The sequence below is a fragment of the Pagrus major genome, chromosome 5 (genome assembly GCF_040436345.1).
Source record: "Pagrus major chromosome 5, Pma_NU_1.0".
Classification (NCBI taxonomy): domain Eukaryota; kingdom Metazoa; phylum Chordata; class Actinopteri; order Spariformes; family Sparidae; genus Pagrus; species Pagrus major.
Window position 1 is genome coordinate 9,431,735 of NC_133219.1, and position 27,164 is coordinate 9,458,898.

At 41.1% G+C, this 27,164-nt stretch overlaps 1 protein-coding gene across 1 annotated transcript in view; it reads left to right on the forward strand.

The window, feature by feature from the left end:
* Positions 1-2,105: 2,105 nt before the first annotated feature.
* Positions 2,106-27,164, forward strand: part of bmp1a (bone morphogenetic protein 1a) — a 40,646-nt gene continuing 15,587 nt past the window's right edge. Inside the window, exons 1-6 of the mRNA XM_073465888.1 lie at positions 2,106-2,329; positions 11,626-11,739; positions 17,827-17,952; positions 19,290-19,407; positions 20,815-20,993; positions 21,245-21,350. Of these exons, the coding sequence (XP_073321989.1) occupies positions 2,185-2,329; positions 11,626-11,739; positions 17,827-17,952; positions 19,290-19,407; positions 20,815-20,993; positions 21,245-21,350 (788 nt within the window). The 5' untranslated portion in view covers positions 2,106-2,184. The remainder of the gene's footprint in view (positions 2,330-11,625; positions 11,740-17,826; positions 17,953-19,289; positions 19,408-20,814; positions 20,994-21,244; positions 21,351-27,164) is intronic.

Below are 27,164 nucleotides of genomic sequence, written 5' to 3' on the forward strand. Positions count from 1 at the left end.
AAGTCAACCTTACAAATAAGGTGGGCTTGAGTAAAACTCTTACAGTATCTGATATTAAATGTACTTAAGTATCAAAAGTACAAGTACAAGTAAATTATACATATATTTACATGTATGTACATATATACTGTGTACTAGGGGTTGACCAATTATCGGCCTGGCAGATTATGGGATCTGATATTCAGCATTTTTCTGATATTTGGAATCAAGGAGTTTTGTTTTTATCTGATTGCTGAGAAAAGAAAATAGTTGAACAATGCACTACTTGCAGTCTGTAAAGGAACTAGTACCTTTAGTTATCCAGTATATTTATTTGTCAAATAAATGAACCCTGGTTTTTGACAGTTTGGGGAAAATTGAATTTTCATACAATGCACCTCGGTCATAGAATACCTTGCAAAGAGATCTGAAATTAGACAATTTTATATCCAATGATGAATTTAAGGGCATCATTAGAAATCTGGTTAAAAAAAAGCCATGTCTTATATGTTATGTTCTATATGTTGCACTTTCCTATGTTTTAATTTTGTACGAGATTCTTTCTCGGCCAGGTCTCTTGTAAAGGGAGATCTTCATCTTAATGGGACTTCCTGGTAAAATAAAGACGAAATAAAACAAAATAAATAAATGTAGGGAGTAAAAGAACTATATTTGTCTCCAAAATGTAGTGGAGTGAAAGTATAAGGCAACAGAAAACTGATATATACATGTAAAGTACCTCAAAATTATACTTAAATACTATGTACGAGTAAATGTACTTGTACGACAGTCATGTTTACCCCAGGGTAAGAACACCTTGTGTTTCTGTTTTTAGCTGTGACTTGTATGGACTTTCTTCACAGAGGTTCACAGAACTCTGTTGGGTTTGGTTTCAGATTTTATGGTTTCATCGTTACGTTTTGCGTCTTCTGTTTTTGTCCTTTACAAGGCCATTACATTCCATCACTGTGTATGTATGTACATCTGTTTAAATACAGACATTTATCTAGAAGTGTAAAAGAAAAGAAAATCTTATTGGAAAGATTTTTTTTTTTTAAAAACCCAAAAGAATCAATAATCAACTGTGATTTATTAATGTTATAATAAATGTCCACGTGAGCAGTCTGTATGTGATGAACCCGACACGTCACACAAACACGCCTCTGTTCTGAGTAACACATTTACAAAACTACTAAATGTTTGCCAGAACCATGACTAACCCGACCTCCATGTCTGACTTTCTCCTCGTGTAATGTGCCGTACATCACCAACAGGTGGCGCTCTGATCACTTCAGGGAGCTCGTGACTCCTCATACGCGAGTGTTCCGCAGAGGTCACGCTCAGCTTGTTTGTTTGTTTGTGTGTGTGTCCGTGCACGCGTGTGCGTGTGATAGCGCGCGAGGACGCCTGGAGTGCGCACGTGTGAATAATCAAAAAAAATAAAAAAAATAGTGCGCGCTTTTCTGCCAGGCCGTCTCGTGCGTTAAACTGACAAATGAACCGAAGGAGTTTACGAGTTGGATTAAACTGTAAACAATAAGCCTCAGATGTGATGTAAGTCCAGTTTGATTTTAACTTTTGAATTTAACACACTTTTACACGACATTAGAGGTTAAACTTAACGCCACGGGGGCTTTATTTTAAACAAGCTCGTGCCTGAGGGAGCCGAATATGATGATGTGTGTAGTTTGGTCCATTTAACATGGCTCTGTAACTAAACGAGAGGGCTGTGGGGACACTTTCACCATTCAATCTTCGCAGGGGGAGATAACATCTAGTGGACCCGTTTATAGGCTCTTCGAGGATGGAGCGCCGAGGGAGCGATAAAAATGCACGGGGGCATCTCCGAGTAAAAGGCCATGTTCGCCCCTGTGGAGCTGCCATATCATCAAAGTTTCTCCGGCAGTACTCCTCTGCGCTGTGAGCCCGAAGCTCCGGCTGGGAGGACAGAAATCACTGCCCCCAGAGCCAAGAAGACACCGGAGAGAGGCTGGATTTAAAACCCGCCCTCTGGAGGGATCTCGTTTCCCCCAAAAACCTCCCATTTTCTCTCTCTCTCTCCCTCTCTCTCTCTCTCTCTCTCTCTCTCTCTCTCTCTCTCTCTCTCACACTCACTCTTCTCTCTCTCTCTCTCTGTCCCTCTCTCGTCCCTCTCTCTTCCTTTACCTTTATCCCTCGCCTTTCGCCTTCTCCCCCACCACAATAATGGATCTCACGGCGAGATGTTTGCTTCTCCTATACTGTCTCGGCGTGATATTGGCGATCGATTTGGAGGCGATTGATCCAGGCTACTATGTGGAGCCCACTGCCACATCAGAGGCGATCGACTATAAGGATCCCTGTAAAGCTGGTGAGATTTTTTTCCCCCTTTTTTTCCTCTCTCTCTCTCTCCTGTACTACGCTGTGTGATTCACCTTTTTATGTGGAGGTAGAAACATGCCACGAATCTGTTTGTGGAGCTTGCATGCAGAGATCGAGAAGAGAGAAAAAACCCCGCTTTCTTTTGGTCTTCCAGAGAGAGATGACAGTGTGTGGATGTAGTTTTTAAAAGGCTCGAGAGAACGTTTTGTGCATTTGTTTTGCACTGAGTGACATAGTTTGTGCAGTTTGAAACATTTGAAGCACACACACACACACACACACACTGAGTCGCCTGGGATAAACCCAGTCCGGCTGCACGGATTGTGAGAATGGAAATTAAAAAAAAAATAAAAATAGAAAGAGGATGAGTGTCTGAATACGTTTCTCCACACGAAAAGTTTTGGCTCAAGTGCTTGTTTGAAAAGTTACAAATCCACTTTTGTTCTCCAGAATGTGATCATGTAGCTCCAGCAGGCTGTCTTTGCTGGGTGTTATTAAAAAGCTGCGAGGGAAACAAAGGAAATCTACACTTTGATTTGAAGACTTGTGCTCCCTTTCTGGTGTTTTTTTTTTTTTTGTCACTGCACACATAGTCTCTTCTTTTCTTTTTTTTTCCACCGGCTGTTCACTAAAACAAAGTGGAGGAGGGGAGAGAGGAGAGTACAGTGGAGCTCAGAAATTATGCACACATAATTCTGTTGGCTGTTGTCTCAAGGTATAAACATGTCCGCTTCTTTTCTGCTCTGGTGAGATCTGCATATTTTCACATTATTTGGCATAAACGTATCTGACTTGTCATTGTAATCGTTTCTTTTAATATATATCTATATGTGTGTGTGTGTGTGTGTACACGTGTACTGTGAACTCACTGTCTTGCCAAATCCCTTTGGGGGAGTTTGAACAGATTGTGTTTTCCATCTGGTGAAAGTATTCAGGTTACAGATAGAGAGTGTTGGCTTCAGTCAAAATGACCTCTAAAGTCCTGGAAGTGCTTACTGATTTGGCATTTGACAGTTTCTGATGTGGCGGTCGAGAGTAAAATGCTACCTGCCTGAATGTTTTCTCCATCTTTTCTTCCCCCACCGTGAGAAGAAGCGAAAGTGTCGAGGGAGACATAAAGATTGTGCTTCAGGAGTGTTGTGGCTTTACATAAACATGACAAAGGTCAGGCTGCAGATAAACCGCGTCATGTCAGTGGAGATGTTGCTTCCTGTTTGGGCATCACTGTTTAATTTGAGTCATACGGGATGGTTTTGTATCACTTGTCAGGATTCACTGGACATGGATGCGGTGTTCAGATGATTTCTTAAGAATGACGAAGGCTCGATGACGCTGTGTTTATATCGCAAATGATTTTCCGAGAAATCGTTGATATTTAATGGAAATGTCTCATCAGGGACACTTGATGACAATCCCCACTCCTGTCGTGTTTGTGAGGATGTTGTCATTATTAGTGATCCAGTCTTAAGTGTGATTTGAATGGAGTACACTTTTGTTTATGGTTTCCTCTGGGCATGTCTGCAGACAGGTGGTTGGGAGACGGTCACACAAGTACAAACTCCCACTCTCTGTAACCCTCCCAGTCTGCAGCTCTTCCAACACCCACCTGCTTTTCTCCTTCCTACTAAGCAGCAAAATGTCCAACAGCTCTCCCTTTTTTGCTCCCTTCTCTTCCTCCAGCACTCTGTTGCAACACACCAGAGACAACGTTTTTCACTTTACAGTGCCATGCTAGTATCTATAACCGGTGTGGACTCGATTATTCTTGGATTATTGATCTCCTCTGGGGGTTTTTCTCTCATTTTTCAAGCACACGCTGAACTCGGTGTATTTGATCGCTTTCTGTGGCCTCGGGGTCAGCATTTTTATGTCATGCTGCTTCCGCCTAGGAAAGTGCTTACGCCCGGCTGAAGTTTCTGATCCAGGAATGCTCTGTGGGGAGTTTATTTTATGCTTGTCCTCTGTGTGGCTGTCCTTGCTTAACACTTACTGAATGTCAGGATTTTAACTAAATGAATGAGGGACATATGTTTTGAAAATGATTCCCGTTCAAGATGACAAGTGATGTTGATGAGTAAAGCAGTGACCTTTTTACTGAATTTTCTACGTAGTACTCTGCTTAATTATGAAGTAATTTCTTCATTTCTTGCCACAACATGTGTGCCACTCCTCAACAGCTAATCCCTTGAAAATGCTCACATTTACAAAGGATCAAAGGGTAACTCCGCGGATTTTACAATTATTAATTTTTTTACAGGTTTTGGGGAGTAGTACTACATATGTGAAAAAAGTAGTATAAAGCCTTTTGTGGCTCCAGAGGAAGCTGCATCTAATCTCATAAATTGTCTCCAGTGATGTCACTCAGTGGCTAAGTTGCATTGCGGGAAATGTAGGCGACAGGTTTTGAAAAGCAGTCCACTGGTCTAGCGCTAGCACAATTTTTATAACAATAAACAGAAATGATCAAAATCGATACAGGAGAACCAGAGATATCAACTTTTTTATTTCACGTATTCCTCTTCCTTTTCAAAATCTGCCGCCTACATTACCCACAATGCAACTTCGCCACTTAGTGACATCACTGGAGGCAATTATATTCAGCTTCATCTGGAGCCACAAAAGTCTATTTTTCACATATGTAGCAGTTACTCTAGACCTGTAAAAAATATATACACGTATACACGTATAATATGGAAAATTGGTGGAGTTTCCCTTTAAATTACTCCTCACTAAACCAGAAATGATAGAAATGTGCATTGATTGAAGCGAGCAGTGCAATAACTCTGAAGTAGTTCCATCTATTTGGGAAGTTAACCAGTGGAAAATTCCTTAGTTTGCAGAACTCCAAACTTGGCAGCATCCCAGGAAGTCATTTAAGACTCGAAACAACCCACTGAGATTAGAGCCACTCATTTTGAAAATGAAAAATGGATGAGAACCAGTTGGCACATTGTCTGCCCTGCTTAGATGATAATCGTGAAAACACAGACGTGTATGTATGCATCCATTCATGAAGCAGACAGCGTAATCTATATAAGACTCTTGTGACAGTGTTGTTCTGGCTGTCTGTGCCGTCACTTGTTCACGTTCACCCTTCTGATGCTTTTGTGTTTGAGTGCTGCAGACAGGACGACCTGAACACCCCCGTCCTGTCCTTTCCTCTCTTATGCAAGTGTTTTTTTCTCATCTCCCCGTGCCCCCCTGCTCTCTCCTCTGACTGGCTCAGACACTTTACACAGACTGTAGGTCATTCACCTCGTGCCAAGGGAAAGTGCATCTGAAAAGGTGGAGGGCAGGCCAGTTGCACAGTACTACACCAGGCCAGGTGGGGTGAGTGCAGGCCATTCACGAGGGGTCTTAGTCGGTTATCCACAATCTGCTCACTGCCTCTTAAGATATGGTCGCTGTCAACAAAATTAGACTTTCTTCTCACCACTCAGTGTCGGCCTTGACTGTTTGGTCACTTGAAATACAACAGCCGGATATTTTTTTCTGAGCTTGGTCTAGTTTTTATTCACTGATGGGTCACTCATTTGTCGTTAAAGGATAAGTTCACCCAAAAAATGAAAATTCAGTCTTTATCTACTCACCCTGATGGAAAGTCAGGCAAAGCCTTATAGTCCACATTTCTGAAGCTTCACAGCAGAACAGCATTGCAACATTTGAGTAGATGGGGACTTAGACTGGGAAAAAAACACACAAAACAAACAAAATGGCTCCATACAGCTTGTCCAGTGTCTTTGGAAGCCTCTAGATCCCAAAGTGATTTGAAAAAACTTTATTTACACCCTCGACCTGCTGTCGAGCTCAAGTGCTCACTTCAGACTGCATGTGCGCTAATGTATTTTTTTTTTAAAGTCAATTAGGGATCTTGGGGCTTGCAGAGACTTGGATTGGACAAGCTACACAGAGCCATTTTATTCTTTTTTAAAGTTGTTCTTTATGTTTTAAAACAAGTCCCCATCTACGTACTTCAGTTGTTTAGGAGAATGCTGCATCCCTGTTTTGCTGAGAAGCTCCAGAAATGTTTTGTGGACTACTGACTTTCCAACTGCATGGGGGAGGGTGTAGAAACACAGCATGTCAGTTTCAGGTGAACTTATCCTTTAAATAATCCAATTTTACAACCTGCCTTTAATAGTAATCCTTTACCCAAAATGTAAACATTAAATTTGTAGCGTAATGTGTATTAATATGACACATGCTGAGGTTTTTAAGTGTATAAACAAAAGCACAATGATTTGGTTCCATATTGTTTGAATTGATGCTGACCACAAGTTTCAAGTATGTTAGTACTTTAATGATGTCCATTTAGGGGTGAACTTATCCTTTGAGGGCTTCTGAAAAGACATTGCGATGAATTGTTGGAACAATTCATCAGACAGTCTCTGCGCATGAGAGATTTATTATTCGATGCTCAGATTTAAAACAGTCATCTGCTAAAAAGCGTCAACATGAATTTTTTAACTTGGGGTTGTGGGTTGTGTTGTGTGTTTTTGTGAATTGCCTCGTTTCACAGCGAGTTTGGTTTTATTCGTTCCTTGGGGTTCTCTGAAAATGGCAGCTCAGAACAGATGACACCCATTATCCCCAGCCCTGCTCTGACAATGTGATGGGGCTGTCTGTTGAGCTCATGATTGGGCCTTTAAGCAACACTTAAGCAGATGCTTTTCTTTTATCATGGTATTCAGGTTGCATAGCCGAGCCCACGCTGGGTGTTTTTTTTACATTACAGGACCCCTGCCACTTCTCTCTCCGCAGGCTTCAGGTGATTAGGGAACCGATCTATTGGCATGATCTTGGTGCATTAGTTGGAACAATATGTTTGTTGTCAGAGCTAAGTAATAACTAATCTTGCATTACATTAATACCAAGTCTGAGTACAGAGCCCAAGTTACAACAAATGCTTTGGGAGAGCTCATTTAAACGGCACAAAAGATGCCCAATTAGCCTGCCATAATGAACAGCTTAACAGTCACTTCTTCATTATTCACAGTTTGTTTTTTCTACATAATTCATCGCCGCTACATTGCTGTTCATTTGGAAGAATTGTTTTTCTGTTTTTCTCCACCTGTTTTGAATACTTAAGGTGTTTTTTTCAGCTGTTATTTGTGGAAAGTGGTGAGGGTTGAAGATATCTTCCAGATTTAGTCATCCACAAGATAGTTTACACTTGTCTTTCGACATGTGTTCTGAGAAAAAAACGTCTCTTTCCTCACACCAGACTGGTTGAGTATGTGTTAGTCTTCTGTCTCAACCAAAAATATGAATAATAAGTCTGGGCGGTCAAAATAAGTTTTGTCAGTGGTAAAACCCGATGAATTATTCATCCATGTAAGGAGCTCTAATACTATGTATCGTTGACATAAAAAAAAAAGACAAATGGCTGGCAAGCTGATGAGTCATTACAGGGGGTTCGACTGGCAGTAGGGTATATCAGTAATCAGTGGCGGGGATGAGCAGGGAAATCCAATCTGCTAATGGGCTTGATGGAGTGTGAAATGTTAAAGGAGAGGCAGCCTCTCGCTGTGTGCCCTTTGCATCTGAAGCATTTTGTCAATAATAAGACTGAAGCTGCGGTGTGGTGACAGTAACTCTGTCTTGATCTCAGCTGTTGGCTGATTAGACTTCACGTTTATTTTTATTGGAAAATAATTACCTGAATCTCAGGCAGTAGCTTGAGACTTTGCCAAAATCTCTCTCCTAATTATACCTTAGTTAACTTTTTGAAATGAGCAGAGTGCAGATAAGTAGATTTTTTTTCCTCTCCTGCCTTGAGCTCAAATTGCAGTTTTAGGAAATGTCAAGGTAAGCATTTGCTGAAGAAATAACAGCTGGTGTTTTTTTTTACAGAGGAGAGAGGTAGCATATTTACACGACAACAGGCCCGCATAATGCAATTCATCTTTTTTTCTTCTTCTTCTTTTTATCTCAATATTCATGTTTCGCAGACTTTGCTACTTTTTTCCATGGTGTGTTTGCAGGGACAGTGGCTGCACTGGCCAGCATGTGGCAGAACGAAACCTGAAAAGTGATACTTAGACTGTCATCAGATGCTAATCACCTTAACGTAATACACTACTGGCCTCTATTGGAATTCAAATGCAGCGTTTGTTTCCAAACACAGGCTGTGAAAGGCGGTGCCAGGGTATTGTGATGCATTCCAGGCTTACATATTGGCCAGGCTTTCTCATCCCTCATCATTAGGTCCTGTATAGGCTGTCGTCGACGTCTCTATGAGCACAGCAGAGGAGCAAACCGTGGCCTCGCAGTGGAGCTGGCCTGCTAAATATAGGCTGGTGTTAAAGTCTGTTTAGGCTTAGTATTGATGTTTGTGCAGGTTTCAGTGGCAGATGTCGTGGTCTGGTGTTCACGGAAGGAGATTTATGGGAATAGTCGTGCAGTATTTGACACCGGGGTCAAGGCCAGGGCATTACACGAATCAATGGGATTAATTTGATTGAGATCTCATGTGTAATCTGACTGGATACTCTGATTGATGGGGGCAGTCTGAGATGAGAAGGATTATGATGGTTTAGATTAATTTAGAAAAATTCACTGGCAGAGGGGGGAGTTTGGACTATCACACATTTAATATGTTCAACATTTAATCAAAAATCATCATTTTTATTCTCAAGTATGTGTATATGTATAGATTTGCACTTAAACTTAAATTCCTTCCTTCTGTTGTTGTGTCTGTCTAAAAAGGGACTAAACAAGAACAGCTACAGAGAATGATTACCTATCTATTCTGCACAGATATTAATATTATAGCTGCAGCTGTTGTCATTTAGGTAATGAATAATGTTTGGAAAGAGATGCAGCACTGTACTCTACAGTGATCACTTGCCATCTGCCACATTCACTGGGCTTTAATCTACAGTACAACACATGAGCCTCTCCGTGTTTGTTCTTCATATCATCACAGCGCTCTAGATGAGTTTATCACCTTTCTCCATAGCCTGTCCTCAATCCAAGCCCAGAGTTGTATACAAAAGATTCTTAAAACCGTGTGTCTGTGGATAATTAAAGCCAGGAGACAAGGGGATTAATTCACAATCCCTGTGAGTCTTTCCATAAACCTGCAACAGCGTCTCCAGGACGACTGCTGCGCCCGGGGGAAATGAGTCCCTAATGCCGCCGGGCCGTGCATTTGCTCACTTCAATCTCCACTGTTGTCTGAGAACAATGACACTGCGGATTAACCGGCCTGTCTTCGGCACAGTGGTGGATGATTGGGCAGAGAGCGCAGCCTTCTGTGAACCTCATGGGGGTGGGAGGAAAACCTGAACCTCGTTATTTGGTCACGGCCTGTGCATAACACTTCTCATACGTGCAAATTCACTCTATATGTGAAAAGAAACGTCCTTGAATTATTCTAGATTTTCCTCAGTTAGTCAGGGTGAAAAAGAGCTTCATAGAATTGTTTTGAATAGTTTTTCTCAGCGCATTTGACAGCAACTTGTAATTCATTGTTAGTGTACTGCCTGTTCTTCTTAGCGCTAAGCCAGTTCTGGGAAATCATATAAAAATGTGGAGATAAAAGAGAAAAATGTCCTTCTGTTGTCAGCCTATCCGTCCTATACTGCATGACATCTGGTAGCTTCCCCTTATCTCTGCTGTTTTTGGCAGTGTCTGTCAGCATGCGTGCTGATTCTGAGTCGTCTGTTTTGTGTCTAAGGATTTGGAGTGAATTAGTGTTTGTTTTTTTGTGAGCACAAATTAGAGGATCCCTGTGACCTCTGGAATTTAAACCTGTCCTCCGTGCGTGCCCCGTCTCGCTAGCAGTGATCTACACCTTCTCTTATTGCTGTCATTAGCCTCTAATCCCAAACACAGTCATTATGCTGTGCGTCCTCCACGACCTGCAGGGTGGAAGACTGGCCTGAATGTACTGAAGCCAACTCCACATTGTTTCAATAATACTCCTCTGGTGAATAGGGAATGCGGGCCAAGTGCTTTTTGTCTTTGTCTCTATTGTGCGTCTCATCTCTTTTTCTCTTGCCTCAGACCTCTGTCAAACTTTTATGTGAGTGCAGGAGATAAAAGACGTTCCTTGTGGATGTTTTTGTCGCGGAAAAGAAAAGAAAGAAGCTATGACTTGTCTGGGAATGAAATAAAATCAAGTTTATCAGCACATGATGAGTTTTCTTGTGTGTTTCACAGTAAGGGTGGCTTGTGTCGAGTTGAAGATTTACAGATTCAAAACGTCTGACGAACACAACCTCTGTAAATCACTCCCATTAACTCTACAGCTTAGCGGTTCTCCCGGCTTCTTGGTCTCCCCTCAACCACACTAACCTCCAAACACACATCCAGAAGGCTGTCATTTTCTTTGTGCTGCACATCTGCCTTCCCTATTCAGAGCTGCGGTTCCTTCCTCCTCTCTCCTCTTCCCTTCCCTTCCTTTCCCCTCTCGTTATCATCTCCTGTTCAAACACGGATTACAGTGCCACCCCTCTCCCCCCCTTGCTTAACCCCAAACATCCCCACCCTCTCCCCCCAACTTCTGCATACAAGCCGGGCCATAAATTCTAGAGACGTGCTGGTGTTAAAAGCCTGTAAAACTGAGCGCCCTGTCTCTAAGAGGACTCCTAGCTTATTCTCCACAGAAATGGGGCATTTAGTAAGGAATCCCATAAAGCACATTCCTCATAAAGTGGGACTGTTTGGTTATTTTTCCCTCGCCATGGCCTCATTAAAGAGCTATTACTTGTTCAAGGTGCCCCATATTGCTCCATTTAGATAGTGTCAGTGTCATATCTGATAGCTTTCATTAACTAAGCATGCCACAGCACACAGTGTGAGCTCTTTTGTTTGGTAACATCTGGATTGAAGATGGCTCAATTAATCATGTGAGGTTTCTGAGTTCAAACTCTCCTTTCATCGCTTGAACCTTCACAAGCCTCGTGCGATATATTGCTTACATTTCCATCCTATAATTTGGAGTCCAGAGAAGGCAGCGTTCCTGTTATCCAAACAGACGTACAGTATTTTTGTTTCACAAATCTATTTATATATGACTGCAAGGAAATGGGCTCAAGAAAGAAATGAAATTATATTTTTATGTGTGTGTGTGTGTGTGTGTGTGTGTGTGTGTGTGTGTGTGTGTGTGTGACATGCTCTAGGCCTTCCACAAGTGCTTTGACTGGGCCTCCATGCATCCTACTCAGTCTGAGCGGCAGGAAATGCTCGAGGCAACTGGGAGGCTCAGACTTGATGCTCTGTGTTGTCGAGTTGCCTTCCAGTCGTCTGACATGTGCCACCTCTGTTTGTCTGTTTCAGTTGCCTTTCTGGGAGACATTGCTCTGGACGAGGAGGATCTGCGATCGTTTAAAGTGGACAGAATAATAGATTTGGCTCAGAGAACCGTCTACACTGTTAATCACACGGACACAGGTAACAACAAAAGAAAGCACTGCTTCCAGGATTACAGTCCTCATCTGAGCACCGAGGCAGAGAGTTTTGGCCTGTCACTTTAGATAAAAATGCAACAAAAAATCCTGAAATGAACATGGTGGAGGAAGAATAACTCTATTTGCAAAAATTTACATTTCTCTCTGTGAAACTGTCAAACCGCTCATATTTTCTCGGCAGCAGCACCTGTCAGATATCAGCTCTGGGTTGTTTTTTTTAGCTCTCTTTAAATGTTTGCGCCTGCAACTGCCATGTTATCACTACACGTTGCTACACCTGTATTACCATGTTCGACAGTAATTGCCAGGCTTTGTCAAGTTAAACGTTCTTTTTAAAATGAAAAGCAGTATTTAAGCAGCAGCTGTTAGTCAGCAGAGACCAATAGGCTTCACAATCCTATAAACTATAGGTAAGCATGAACCAACAAGTATGTGCAAGTTGCTGTCGGTGCTTGAATGTTGTCAGTTTGCTGTTGTTCACGCAGCATAACAAGAAGAAGAAACATTTTAAATAGCCCGATTAAATACACATTTCACCGACTCTTAGATTTGATTTTTAGACTAAATGGTGACCTCCAGGGCAGGGAGGTTGCTCTAGACTGCAACAGAGACAGACTGTGTGTACACTCACCTCTCTGAATGGCCATTTGTCCACTTGAGCAGGTTAGTCACTGCACATCTAATTGTTGTGTAGTGGAAAAGGCTATTTTAGTGTCCAAAATGAAAAACACTGTCAGTGAAGTTGAATAAGTTCTTTAAAGGTGCAATATGTAAGAATTAGCCAGCTGTTGAATACATATTTGAATTAAATAAAAAATAGGGGTCAGCATATCACCAGAGAAACAGCTAACTACTGTTAACTGGAGCTGCCGATAGCTAGTTAGCTCAATTAGCTGTGCATCTAGTGGTCTAACTTTACTGGCTTGAGCTAGCTGATTAGCATGCTAACTTCGGTATCTCTGCAACACAGAACACGTCATAATGTAAAAATGTTATTTCTCTTAATTCTAGTTATTTTGTGAATGTACTCAACTAAAATTCTTCCACGTTGCACCTTTTTAAAATCACATAAAGCATGGATACAGCTAGGCTTAGGCGATCTGGCTGAAAAACAATATCACAATCTATTTAATCCCAATATTGACACATGATCAATTTTTTTTTTTCTCAAACTTGAAATGCTCTGTAGACTACAGCTAGCCTAAAAATGTCTCCATTTGCACCATTAAAGTGAAACTCACACCAAAATGCAACCTAGGCTTTTTTTGTGAAGGAACCCGAGTCAAACATTCGTGTAAAAGCATAATTACGATGAAAACACCACTTTTAAGATTTACCGTATTTTCTAGCTAGGGGCAACATTACGGTAGCATCAAAATCTCTATTTTTAAAACACTAAGAAGACTCAACACAACATGAAACTTTGCTCGTAGTATCACCAGGGTCTCTACACATGAACACGAGCATTGAGAACATTGTTTGTGTACGCAGAGTTTACTAAAAAGAAGGTTTTTGAACAACTCACGCTAGCAGTAGCTTGCTCCGCTCACCGCCGTCCTGCCAGTTGAGAAGCGTCGATCCTCGACCAAAAACCTTCTTTTTAGTAAACTCTGTGTACACAAACAATGTTCTCAATGCTCGTGTTCATGTGTAGAGACCCTGGTGATACTACGAGCAAAGTTTCATGTTGTGTCGAGTCTTCTTAGTGTTTTAAAAATAGTGATTTTGATGCTACCGTAATGTTGCCCCTAGCACGCAATTGAAAATGATTTTGACCTGAAAACGAAAATACGGTAAATCTTAAAAGTGGCTTTTTCGTTGTAATTATGCTTTTACACGAAGGTTTGACTCGGGTTCCTTCACAAAAAAAGCCTAGGTTGCATTTTGGCGAGAGTTTCACTTTAAAGCACAATCTTGCATTAATACACGTGTCAAAAATGATGATGGTGGGTTTAGATTGAACTTGGAAACAGAAGCCAAAAGATAACATCTGATGTTGAGTTCTTTTTTGGCAACCGCCTGCTATAACTCATGTAGCATCATTTACAATACATCACCTCAGGAAGAGCCACGTAGTCGGCCACATCACTCTATTGGTTTGTTAAAGAAGTGCAGACCCGCTAGTCAGTGAGATTATGTGAAGTGTGGAACAGAAGTAAAAGGAAATTAAATAACGAATTCTCTCCGATATAGAGTGCAGCTTGGGCTACATTTTTCTGTCCAACCCCGACCTAGTCCGAAAGAGTTGTAACCAAGCCTGATTCGAACTATATTTATTTATTGTCACTCTGTATTTTCAATAAAAGAACTTGAAAGCACAGTGTCAGTCGATCTGACCGAACCCGGACATCACTTCATTTTACAGGTCCGCAAAATTCATGGTAAGTAGGTGGTTATAACCAAGTAAAACATTTGAAATGTCTTTGAAATTACCCCAAGTTAACACGACAATTACCTAAAAGTTTATTTTTTGGAAGATTACCCAAATACTAAGTGGCCTGCTGAGGGTAGTAAGTAAGTAAGTAAGATGGGAACTTGTTGGAAATGAAAATGGCATGATCAGCAGAAGTTTAGCAGAAACCAGATGGAAGTTTCATGGTAATGTATTAAAGAAATTAGCAGCTATTTGTTAACTGTTTATTGGAAAATAGAGTGTAATGATTAAATGATGTCGGTGTAAATTTCAATAACTTTTGAGGTAGTTAATGTGGTACTTTTCGGGTAATTTCAAGGAAATTTGAAGTATGTTGCTAGGTTATTAGCACCATGCCTACTTACCATGACATTTCCGAACCTATAAAATGAAGTGTACTTTTGTCTGAACACAACACCTTTCAAGATCGATCAATCTAAAATTGTTATATCACCCACCCATAGCCACAGCATTTCCTCACAGTAATGAAGTCACCTTTCACCTCACAGGTGTGGATCCTAATGAGTAGTAACATTTGCACATTACTGTCTCTGCCTTATGAGGTCATGTTTTGTGTTAACAAATTCAAACAATGTGTCACTTCACCTCACAGCCTCCTTACCTGAACGCAGCAGCTGTATGCATAACTTAGTTGCTACAGGTGTAGCATCCGAACTGTTGTCTCCCCTACATTAATCAAAGAGCAGAGCCGTTTGGTGTAAAGATAAATAAACTGAACAGAATAATAATAAATCCTTTTGACCTACAAACCTTCCCTGTCTCACTATGACTGAAGGCGGTAGATGTAATCATATTATTGTAATTAACACATCTTCCACAAGTTTTGTCTCCCCAGCACTTCATCTTATCAGTTAACTGAGCAGATTTGGCCGTTATCTGACTTTTTCTCAACACATGCACAAGTGTACGTGCTAATTGATCTCGCCAGGCTGCTAAGATTTACTCCCGCAGACTGAAATTCGACAGAACACATTGTTCCAGGGAATTCAAAACAAAAAAACTTGCCGCAAACTGTAAATCAAATTAAGTGAGAAAGGATGAGGGCTCATAGTCGCACAGCTTCAAGTTTTGTTATGAAACAAAAACCCTGAAACCAGATACTTAAGAACAACCTTATTGTGAGACAAGTACATTTCAGTGTACGGCCTTCATCTGCCTCATGTGATGTCTTACAATAAAGAAGTTCATTATACTACAAGTGTTACTGTTTCCCTTTTCTTTACACCAATGAATAAGTAGGTGCCAGAAATCCCCACTCTACTGTTTGTGCAGCCATCACATTAAACTCCACAGTGGATCGAGGTCAACATGTTAATTAATTGTTTTAATAAATGTTAAATTAATCATTTAATAACTCCTGACAAGGACAAGCATCAGTGTACCTTGGGGATTCTGCAGGTTTTCATTAGAATGAAACACTGCCAACTTCAGCACCTTCACCCAAATATAACAAACGGAGTGAAATCAGCTGCTGGAGTCTTTATATGGAAAGAAACCTGCAGCCTGTGAAGCACATTTAAGTTTTCTATTCCTATCCTACCAATGTGAAAGAGTTGGAAGGAACATTATAAAGGTACAGCAGCAGATTGTCTTTTTATATAAATGTTCATCATATGAATTTCTTTCCAACACCCAGTAAATTCATTAACTGCACAAACTGTGTCTAAAGGTGTTTCTCTGTAATTGTCAGTTTTGGTTAACAGAAAGCTGAAGTTTTCTCTCTGACACACATTTACTGACCCTTCTCCTTCTAAGGAAAATATTCTATTTTTTAAAAAAGGGATCTGTTTATATTATGATGTAATTTGGCCTGCAAAATAAAAAGTCAGCATTAATTTCCTCTCAAAGGTCACACAGTCTCTAAACACGGTCTTTCCATGTAGTTCCCTGTTTTCTGTTGAAAAGGCATGTTGATGTTGGAAATGACATTTTACTTCCAGATGTGTTGTCTGAAATTAGAGCCAGACGTGTACTTGATTTTCGAAGCTGATGCCAATATTAAGTAGTACAAAATTCTGGTATTAATATATCAGCCGATATAAACACAACTTTACAATGACCCCTCAAATGTGGTTATCTGGTCAACTGGAGACAAAGACATGTAAAGAAGGCAGTTTAACGATATACTTTATTGTCTGATATGACATTAGTGCCCTGAAACAGTAAACTTAACTTGAACATAATAATTATAAACTATTCAAAGTATCTTTTCCTGCATTATAATCTCCCTTAAAAGGTTTTCATGTTGGCACAAGTTGGACAACATACACTTATATCAATATATATCTGCCATAGGCCAATATTGGCCAACGATATACTGGTCTGGCTCCATTGTCTAGAATAGGCATGGTATGAATTGATTATCCAACCAAAATTATAGCAATTTGCAATATTATCCCGATAATCATCAACCATTTTGTTGGGAAACAAATATTATTTATTGAAAAACAAACAATCAAGAGTCTTGAATAAGTAATCATAAATCATAAGGTCCTCCTCCACCAATAAAAGATTAATAAATGGTGGTGACCTCATCTCCCTGTTGTTTTTTAGTTTGGAACCAGCAGCATTTGTACACATTTGATTTAACTTGTTTTTGTGCCTTCAGCCATGGAGACAGGCTTAGGCAATTCAAAATAAATCAGGAAACCAATGTCGGACCGTACATCAGCAAAATACGCAGCTTTTTCAAGTCATTCATGTCAGGATATTCACCATTATCTCGATTCACAATTATTCCAAAAATGAAAATTCACCATTATCGACTTATGGTGTCTTTTTTTATCGCAATCCGCAAAAAAGTCTTGTACATCCCATCCCTGGTCTAGAGTTATGATGTAAATGTTAGTTTGACAGTCAAATAACAAGAACAGGTCATGAGGAGCTTTTGTCTGCTTGTGTTAGTTTATTTAGTGTCGTAATATAATATAATATAATATAATGGAAACCAAAGTATTTGTGTCACTGGATAAAACCTTTTCATATGTTTACTGCATAGCTGCATCAGTCAGTAAATCAATTGTAAACCAACAAAAGCACCCATTGTTTTTTAACTTTGGGAGGCACACCTTTGTTCTATAACCATTCAGACATCTTACATAAAATGTGGTTACATCTAAAGAAGATTAAACAGCTGATGTTAGTTTTATTTATACTTCAGTCTGTATACTATGCCTGTTCTGCAGCACAATGAAGTTCACATAAGGGGATTGTGCTATATGTCCTTCACATATGGATGTTTCTTATTTTAATCACCAGGTTTAGGTGGGAGCTTAGTCTCCATGGTAACTCTGCAATTATGTGTGTTTGAGTGACAAAGGGGAAATTAATTTAAAGGATGAAAGAATTCAACTTCAATAAAACTCATTTGTACAAATTAGGACGAACAATGTTATTTGAACAAATGTCTCTCTTATGTAATTTCCAAAATGAGAAATAATTATAGAGTTCCTGAATGGCATTAAAGTTTGTGTAATGTTCTGTAGTTAGGATAAAAAGCCTCTTCTGTCATCCGAGGTAAAGCGTTTTTGCTCTTTTTATGAGAAAAACGCTCAAGAAACATTTGCTCTGTCAGACCCAGAGATGAATTGAATCATTTATGTTCTTGTTTTTGTTGTCTTGATTTGAAATCTTCAGGATCCACCAATCAGAGTAGCCAAAATAGGCAAGGTTCACGCCGCAGGAAAAGGGCAGCAACCTCCAGACCTGAACGTGTTTGGCCTGAAGGTGTTATCCCCTATGTCATCAGCGGTAACTTCAGTGGTAAGTAATAATCATCTACTGATCCTTTTTATGAGAAGATAAGTTGCTCACTGCTTTTTAACAAATAATATGTTAATGAATATGATCTAATGTAGTATGCATAATCAGAAATCACTCATTCTTACAACTACGAAACATCTTTCCTGGGTGTGGTTGTTGATGGTGTCTTGCCTTTGTAATTCATCATATTTCCCATCGAAAGGTGACATTATTGTGGGAAATAAAGTGTGGAGGCACTATCTTTGAATGAGTAATAGTGCGCTCATCTCAAGTCAGAATGACCAAGAGGAACTTTCTGCCTGGGAAAATTTAAGTGAACACCCCCTCAAGTTGGAACAACAACTGGGAAAGTCCGCAAAAGTTTTCACTTGCTGAGTTAACGTCATGCAGGATCATGGCGAATGAAAGTGAATGTTTGGTTCATGATAAGAAACTTTTATTTTGCGTGTTGCATATCAATTCTTTGCTCACATGTAAGTTCTGATATGGTATTAAGTTGTAACCATAAATTACACATCTTCCATATATGCTAACACTTCCGATTTCTGCGGGAGTCTCCCTTTTTCTCCCGTTGTGCTTCCGGTTGGTAATTTCTCCCACTAATCTTATGATATAATAGTCATACATATAAAATGTGTGTTTCTTAGTTTCTGTGTGGGATATGTGTTGTGGTACCTGGCAACCCGACCTAGAGGAAAAGGTGAGCATGCACAAGTGACCCTGCCAGACGTGCGTCACTTGACACTAGACAGGTCCCAAGAAGAAGAAATAAGTTTTCAAACTGCTGTGGGGCCTTCCCCTTTTGTCGTGTAAATTTTAGATATTGGCTTTTGATCACGCTTTGTATACATTTTGCATAGTGTTGGGTTATATGAGGGCGGGGGCATTGAAGGAAGGCCATGATCTTCTTTATAGCTTCGATGTTGTTTCACATCTGAAAATAAAAGAACAACTCCCTTATTCGGGAAATGAGACCATCTGAGGGACACTTGAATGCACCATTATTCCTAATTCCTCAAAATGAATAAAGACATAAAGAAATATACTGCTGTAACGTGTCAACCTTCCATGTCACCTTAACAAAAATAATTGTTCAAAAGCAAAATATGTGGTGCACTGTCGAAATAATCAAAACAAACTTACAACTCAGGAAATATAGTGAAAAATGGTCTTGTTGTGACTTCATTTCCAGGAAGTCTCTATCCAACTCAATGTCTCAAAGCTGTTTCCAGCTGCCTCCTTTTCTATTCATCTCCTCTTTTCTATAAAACACTGTGTGTGTGTGAGTGTGTTTTTGTCAGCCCCACTGATCTCCCCCTCTCTGTCTTCCTATTCAGGCAGCCAGCGGGCTATATTCCGCCAAGCCATGCGGCACTGGGAGAAGCACACCTGTGTGACCTTTATTGAGAGGACGCAGGAGGAGAGCTATATTGTCTTCACCTACCGACCATGTGGGTGAGTCAGTGGGGTTTTTTAGCTCCCACATGAAGGAACGGAGCAATCTTCTGTTGAGCCTTCGTTATCTACAGCTAATTACTTAGCGCCTAAGCGCTTTTCCTTGCCTCCTGCTCAGCAGCCTTTGGCCATTGTTCATCCTCTCTGTTTGCAGTCTCTGTGTGAGTTGTTATTTCAGCCCCCTGCCAGTCCTGAGAGAGACGGACATTCAATGTTTCCTACGCCTCATCATCAAACTGCATCCGTCACTGAGCACTTTGACATACATCATGGACACAACTGCACCCACGGGGGAGACTTCCTTAGCCTCTCTGTAACCCACTGAAGTTGGTCTCAGTGTCCACTCAGCATTTCTTCTTTAAACCAATACTCACGGGAAGTGCTGGTTGTGGCTCTCGTTGTTGCTAAGCGACCATTGACAACTTGTTTGGATGTGCAGGGCTTTTTTAATTGACGATGAAATGTTTACAAATCAAACCACTTGCTGCTGTTGGGAACGCAAACCAGTGAAACCTATTAATTTGAGAATTGGGGGGAAAAGAGGCCAGAGCTGTTAGGAGTAAGTATTACAGAGGTTCCCAGGGGACACACAAACTGAAAATGTTCCCAGTTCCCATGTTTTAACCTCACACAGATTTCAACCACAAGCTGGAACCATTATGTCATTCCACACAATATACCTCTCCCACTGATATGTATCACTCAACACAACAGCTTAACAGAAAGCGGATGCAGCTCATGATACTGAACTTTTTCCAGCCAACTGTTGATAGCCATTTTTAGCCTGGTAACTGGCCCCTGGAGCAACAGGGATGACATTATCCACGCAGGCGGCAGTGGTTAGCAGTGGGAACGCTTGACTCTGCTGCATATTCAGCAGGCCCCCATCTGTCCTGTGCAAAGTTCAAGGCGTGTCTCAGGAGAGCCTGGCTGGCCTCGCAGTAATTAGAGAGCGGCAGTCTGGCCCACAGGGCCGTGATGTGTGTGCCCGTCCTCCAGACTCCCACACTGAACCTTTCATGTCACGCTGCGATGGAGCGCTGCAGCCAGCCAGCTCCCACCGTCACTCTCAGCATTTGCATTGGCAGACTGATGAATGAATGTCACTGCTGTATGTGTGGGTGACGGGTCGCCTCGTACGGCTCTCCTGTAAAACAGACCAGAGGCTGTTAAGATGATGTCGTCCTCATTATGGGCATCTATATATGTGCAGACATGTTGAAATATAGGCACTAGCACTCATTAAAGAGCCAGACACACATTCCATCTTCCTTTTTCCTGGGAAACATGACTTTTTTGGCCTCCCTATTTATTTTTCACTCGCTTGTTAGTTTAATTTACTAAATAGTCTAGTTACTATATTTTTGGCTTCATTAACACTGCCTCTCTGTGTCTGCTGATTCAAAGGTGCTGCTCCTATGTGGGTCGTCGCGGAGGGGGCCCCCAGGCCATATCCATCGGGAAAAACTGCGACAAGTTTGGCATTGTGGTGCACGAGTTGGGTCATGTGATCGGATTCTGGCACGAACACACACGACCTGACCGGGACGAACACGTCAGCATTATCAGGGACAACATTCAGCCAGGTAGGAGCACAGGTCTCTCAGCAATAATGTTGGAAAGGTCCAGTAAGAGATTAATGAAAGTAAAAAAAACACCAGTTGGGTATACGCTCATCCTCAGCCTGCAAAAGTGTTTATTGTTGTCTGTATTGTATCATACATTTTACAGTCAGAGTAGAACTGTTTTTACCTTTGACCCACATCCGTACATAAGGATGCACAGTATGACTCAGCCTCATGTTTCAAATGTGCTTCTCCCTTTTTTCCTTTCACAGGACAGGAGTATAACTTTTTGAAGATGGAGCCGGGGGAGGTGGACTCTCTGGGAGAAGTCTATGACTTCGACAGCATCATGCACTATGCCAGGAATACATTCTCCAGGTAGGAGCCAAGCCAAGTTCCACGCCATACGCCCCAGACATGAAGTCTTAGATCAAGTCAGACCCAGCTGTTTCCCGCTCTGCTGCAACCTTTTAACCCATCCCCTTGTTTTCCATCTCTGCTCACAGGGTTTTTATATAGATCTGTAACGCACCAGCTCTGTGACCATGAGCTGCTGCTGAGTAATGTGGCAGGATTCCCAAAGAACAAAGAATGAAACACTTAATTCTCCACAATAATACACCAGTAGAAACATGTAGCTCGAGGGCGTCAAGCTTAGAAAAGGCTCACTGTTCCTTGAATATCTGTCTTGGAGCTGAATTGTTTCGTTACTGTCTGTGTTTAAGTTCAAAGAGATAGAAACTAGTTTCTTGGGGAAAAAGTGGGTCTTTAGTGGATATTTATAAAGTAGCTCCTACAAAAGCTTCTATTTTCAACTAAGGACTCTCCTCCTCTTGTCCAAGTTTCTTTTGGCTGGCCTTTTTTTTTTTCAACAGTCAGTACTCACATTGTATTGGGCTTTAGGGAGACTAGAGGGAGCACTAATGTGATTTATGTAATATTTGGACACGATTTAATTTCTTGTTGGTGTATTGAGAATACACTTGTATGAGGTAACTTGTAGCAAGAAATCTGACGTGTCCACTTCCATTTAGCTTCACCACTTTAAACTCAGAGTGGATCAGAGTGGATCTGGCAGCTTCACATTTAGCTGAGCTGTTGCTTAATAGATTTTACCTGTTCTGGCATCCAGAACAGGATCAGTTACACTTTTCACTCTCATTCTGGCTTTTGAAGCATTAGCATTATGGCAGGAGGAACACAAGCTCTGAACAGTGATTAAAATCCAATGTCTCTGAAGGTTACTTAAATGATTCGTATTATTTTTTTCTGTAAAGTGAAAGCCAAATCCTGGTAGCCATAGTAAAAGTGCCAGCTCCTTCCCACAGCCTGTTCAAATTAAGACTCGTCTCCTCGGTTCCTGCTGCTTTTGCAGCACCAGCAGCCCTAGTAAAGCAGCACCGGTCCTGGAGCCCCCAAACAGTAGCCCTGCCTCATTACAACAAATTTCTGCAGGCCACTTTCAAGGTTATGTGAAGCTTCTTGTAAAAAGCTGTGGTTTCATACTATGAATCACCTCGTTGTGCTCCTAAAAGCCCTTTGAAGAGGCTTTGATGATTAGTATCATGATGTTCACCCCTGGCTACTACAGGGACTCACACATTTGTCTGCTGCAAAGCTTTTTAGCACCTTCATAACACTCAGGTATTAAAATATACACCATCTTTTGCACTGCAAGCACAATTAAGGTCAACCACTAATAATCTCCTACATATCGTAAAGAATGTGAGTGGAGGTTTTATTGGCTCAATTAATGTTTCCTTTACATATGAAGGAAAAGTTCTGCTGACTTTCTCATGCTCCCCTGGCTCAGTTAATAGATTCACTCTAAATTTGTGTATCTTAGACTTCAGACAGCACGTAAATAACTGATAAACTGTTAACTGAATAGAGCTGACTGATATATTGGTTGACCGATATTGGCCTCACAAATATATCAGTATCAGCTAGGCTTGGGCAATATATCCAGAATTTTATATCATGATATTGTCCTGCCTAAATAATCGTGATAGACGATATTATCTTTACGTTATTGATGACAACTTAAAGTATCTATTATTCATTTTTTTGTGTTTTAATACACTGAGAATCATTTTTAAATGATATACGCTCCTGGGCACTATAGTGAAATGTAGAATGGGTGCCCTGGAGTCTAGAGGGTTACATAACAAGTGAAAAGCATGAATTTCAGACACAACAGAATAGTCTACAATATTATGTGTAGCTAGTCTGTCACTGATTCCCCAATTTGTTAAATATCAATACGCCTGCTTCTGCTGCCATGCCAGCTCAGCATGCATCTTTTCAAAATAAGAGTCGTATCGGCAGGTATGTAGCTTGATATGAAAACTTTTTTTGGGAGTTTACAATGCAGTAAGAGTTGCTAGGACTAATTTGTAATCCGTTTTGGAAAAAAAACCTCAAAAGTCATACTTAAAAAGTTAAGATATTGTGTAACAATAATATTTTGGCGAAAGTGAAAGTCACTCGTGCTAATAGTACTTAAGTCTTAAAATCTAAACTGTGGAGAGACGGATGAACCCAAATTTGACATTGAATTTGTTGGATGCTGGGAAATTGCTGCACAGAGAAACTCCTGATTGTAAAAGCAGAACTGTGAATGTGTCATAACAGCACTAAACTTTGTCGCCAGCTGACCTCATTCCCTACTCCGTCCTGATGCTACAGGAAGCCCCTCCAGATGTTGTGCCTGCGTCAAAAGAAGGATCTTACTAGAAAACAAACCCATGACAAACCACGGTCAGTCTGGGCTCATGCTCTAGTCATCCTCGGCTGCGGTTAATTTGAAGTGTTATTTACCAGTCGGGTGACTGTGGAGCCAAAAAAGACCTCTTGGGAGGAGTTGATTGAGAATCAGCCTCTGAGTCATTTGTGTAATTTAAAAAGCATCACTACACTCACTGCTGAGTGGCTTCCCGACAACCTGTCTGTGTATGTTAAATTATCTCATAAGCTCTGACGACCAAACTTTACATGCGGTCGTGTAAATATTTTGATTCCCTCCTGCTGCTGTGTGTTGGACAGGACCTCAGTTTTGTGTATGAAAACTGCATTTTGACCCTCTATTGCTTAGATAAACAAAATGTTGTAATCTTTCGTACAGCTGCAGGACAGCTCAGCAATGTTCTACCTATAGCAGGAATAGTTTTGACAGCCTTCAGTAAGCTGGAGTGGGTGTAATGTGATCTATGATCACACATGAGTCAAAGCCTCACTCTGATATGAGAACCAGCTGTTTGCCGTCCTTTTGTTCTTATTTGACCCTCTAAGTCAGCTGTATATATACATACGTTTCTTTGTTTTCCCCACATCGGCTCTCTCATGCCCTGTGTTACTCTCTGAGTATGGGCCTCTTCCCAAATCAACTGCCATGCTCTTGCGGCAAACAGATTCTGGGAAGCAGAGAGGGAATCTTTGTCTAAAGGGAGGCTGCTGCTGGGTGTAGGCCAATGTACAGAAATGCCTGTCTGGCCACGTGCATCCAAATTGTGGGTCGAGTATGCACTTCACGCAGAAATGCTGCTCTTACTTTTTTGGAGAATTCGTTTTGAGTGTTGTACGGGAAAACAGGAAAATGAGGGAACAGAGAGACATAGAATAACATCTGGTGTGATATAAAACATGAAACTCCTTCCACTTCATACCAACAGATTTTCTCTCTTGTGGACTTTTAGTTTCCAGGATCCTTTTGGTGACCTGAACAAAGTCCGCTGCAGCTCATAAATTGATGTTTGTGCCTGTATTTTATCTCATTTTGGATTTCAGTCAGCTCAGCACTTAAAGACGGATCATCCATTTAAGTTGCTGTCAGTTTCAGGTCAAGATTTGAACTTAACCTCATGATCTTGTAAATTCGTGGTATGCACCACAGCCTGCCCCTGCCTTTAAGTGTGTGTTTGTGTCTGGTAATCCACCCTGTTCTGTTTTCACTCCAGCTCCGACTCTGTTGCTATCCTGATTCGTGGAACTGTGTTGATCAATAAAACTGTTTAGACACGGGAGAGGAATGGCTGCCACTGCCGGGGAATGTTTCACAGAGCTGTATTAGCAGACAAGGGGCTCCTGTTAGCTTTTCACAAGTCATTCCAAGCACTTTCTCTAGAGCTCTGATTGGCTGATCTACCTGTGCCAGTGTCTGTCTTTGTTACCCCATTATTAGCCGGGGTGTTTGCTCCGTGTTTTACAGTAAATCACCGTGGGAAGCCAGGGCCTTTGCCGCGGGTGTTGTTCGGAAGATTTCATGGGTTGTCTTGATGTTTTGCTGTGTCTCCCGGGGACAAGCAGGGCTGATCCTTGAGCTTTTTGTCTCGGGCGTGTTACCCGACCCACAACTGTGCCTGCCCCCTCCTTTGCTCCAGAGATATTTTTCAGGACTAGTGCATGGGAGCGGTGCCAACTCAAATAGAGACCTGCCAGTGTGCCCTTTGTCTGCTCTGACACCGGCTGGAGTGGCGTTTTTCACCGACAGCCAGCATACGGGCTCCTGGAAGCCCACAGACAGACAGGCAGGCAGGCAGGCAGGCACAGTCTAAACTGTTAGCTCAGGCTGCTCTGTTTGCACATGCCTGGCGTTGATAGGCATGTCACCATGGGAACGGCCAAGGAGCCAGGCCGTTGCTCGCCAATACTTAGAGAAAAATGGAGATGATAAACTAGCAAAGTGTCAAGTGAGACAGCAGCGTGGAGACTAACTGTTCTGTTCTGCCATTTTTTTCAAAAGCTACATAAATGCATTACCTGATCGTTTTTTGTTTTTTTTCTTTTTTAGAGTTTTCATTTTGGACTTTAAAGAAATGTGTTCCCATTCAGCGTATGCAATGTATTTTGATCACTTAGTAACACTGGAGAAGGACTCAAGCTCTTAGTTTGGGATCCATCTGTGGGGCAGACGTGTGTGAAGAATGAAGTCAGCATTAACTTCAAAAACAGACTGTGACCCCGACCTCAAAGGAGGAGTATGATAAGTGACAGCATCTGTCCATATGTGAAATTTTAGTGGCAGATGAGTAGATCTAAAGAATCAGAAAGTAAACATTGAGTTTTCAAAAAACATTTTTTTTAAACAAAATAGAAAAATTCAAATGATTCCAGATAGTTCCAGGAAGGTTTTGGCAGGCAATTTGAATACGTGATTATAGACACAACAGAGAATATAAGTAGCCAATAAACTCATAAATGCTCTTCTGCTGAAACTCTATTGTGCTGCTAGTATTAGCGGCTAACTTCTGGGAACTATTAAGAGGTCAATCCACCATTGCTGTGAAAAAAAGGTCCATTGGAGTGAATTGAGATTATGCGGCTCTCTCTACTCAAGGGCTCTGGACAGGACCAACCTGTTGGGAAGGTGAAATACAGGCTCACAAATTAGCCGCAGTTTGATTGCAGTGACAACACGACTACTTTCTTGCAGGGACAGCAGAAGACAGTCTTTCAGACTCTCAGTATCTTAAATTCTGATTATTAAAATGCTGTAATGTAGAGAATGGTTGTTTAAACAAATCTATGTTCAACAACAAATCTATGTCCACCTTTTGTTGTTAGGAGGCCATCTCAGAAGCTCTGAACAACCTACTTTGTTGCAATAGGATGGGAGCAATGTTACAAGACAGCACCTTGTTTTTGCTTGAGTTAGTTGAGCGGTGCTCTTGCCATGGACTGATGCCTGTTATGGAGCTCCTGTTATCTTTTGTCTCTCAACTCGAGTGTAACATTAGGGTTATGTGTGGCCACTGTTTGCTCATGTATGGTAGTATAGTAGCTGTACAGCTGCGCTCTGTAAGGTTGATGAGTTGGTAATGATCATGATCATTAATGATAACACTCTTGTACACATAGGCGTGGGTTTGCTTATGCTCATGCAGTAATTAAACTGGTGCCACATCTCATTACAAGCAGCCTATTGGCATTATGTGTTTTAACTGTAAGAAACACTGATGGATTTCATTACATGTGGGTTTTACATCAGAAATCTCAGGTGTATTTAAACATTTTAAAGTCACAAATGCATATTAGTTATCGGATTTATGTTGAATAACTATTCTAAAGTGAGTATGTCCCTCTGGTCTGGCTTTTGCCTCTGGCCTACTTAAGACAGGGATGCTCATTTTCATCATGGTATTTAAAAGTCTCGATCCTTTAAATAGACGTCAATAATATTGTTGACAGTGATTA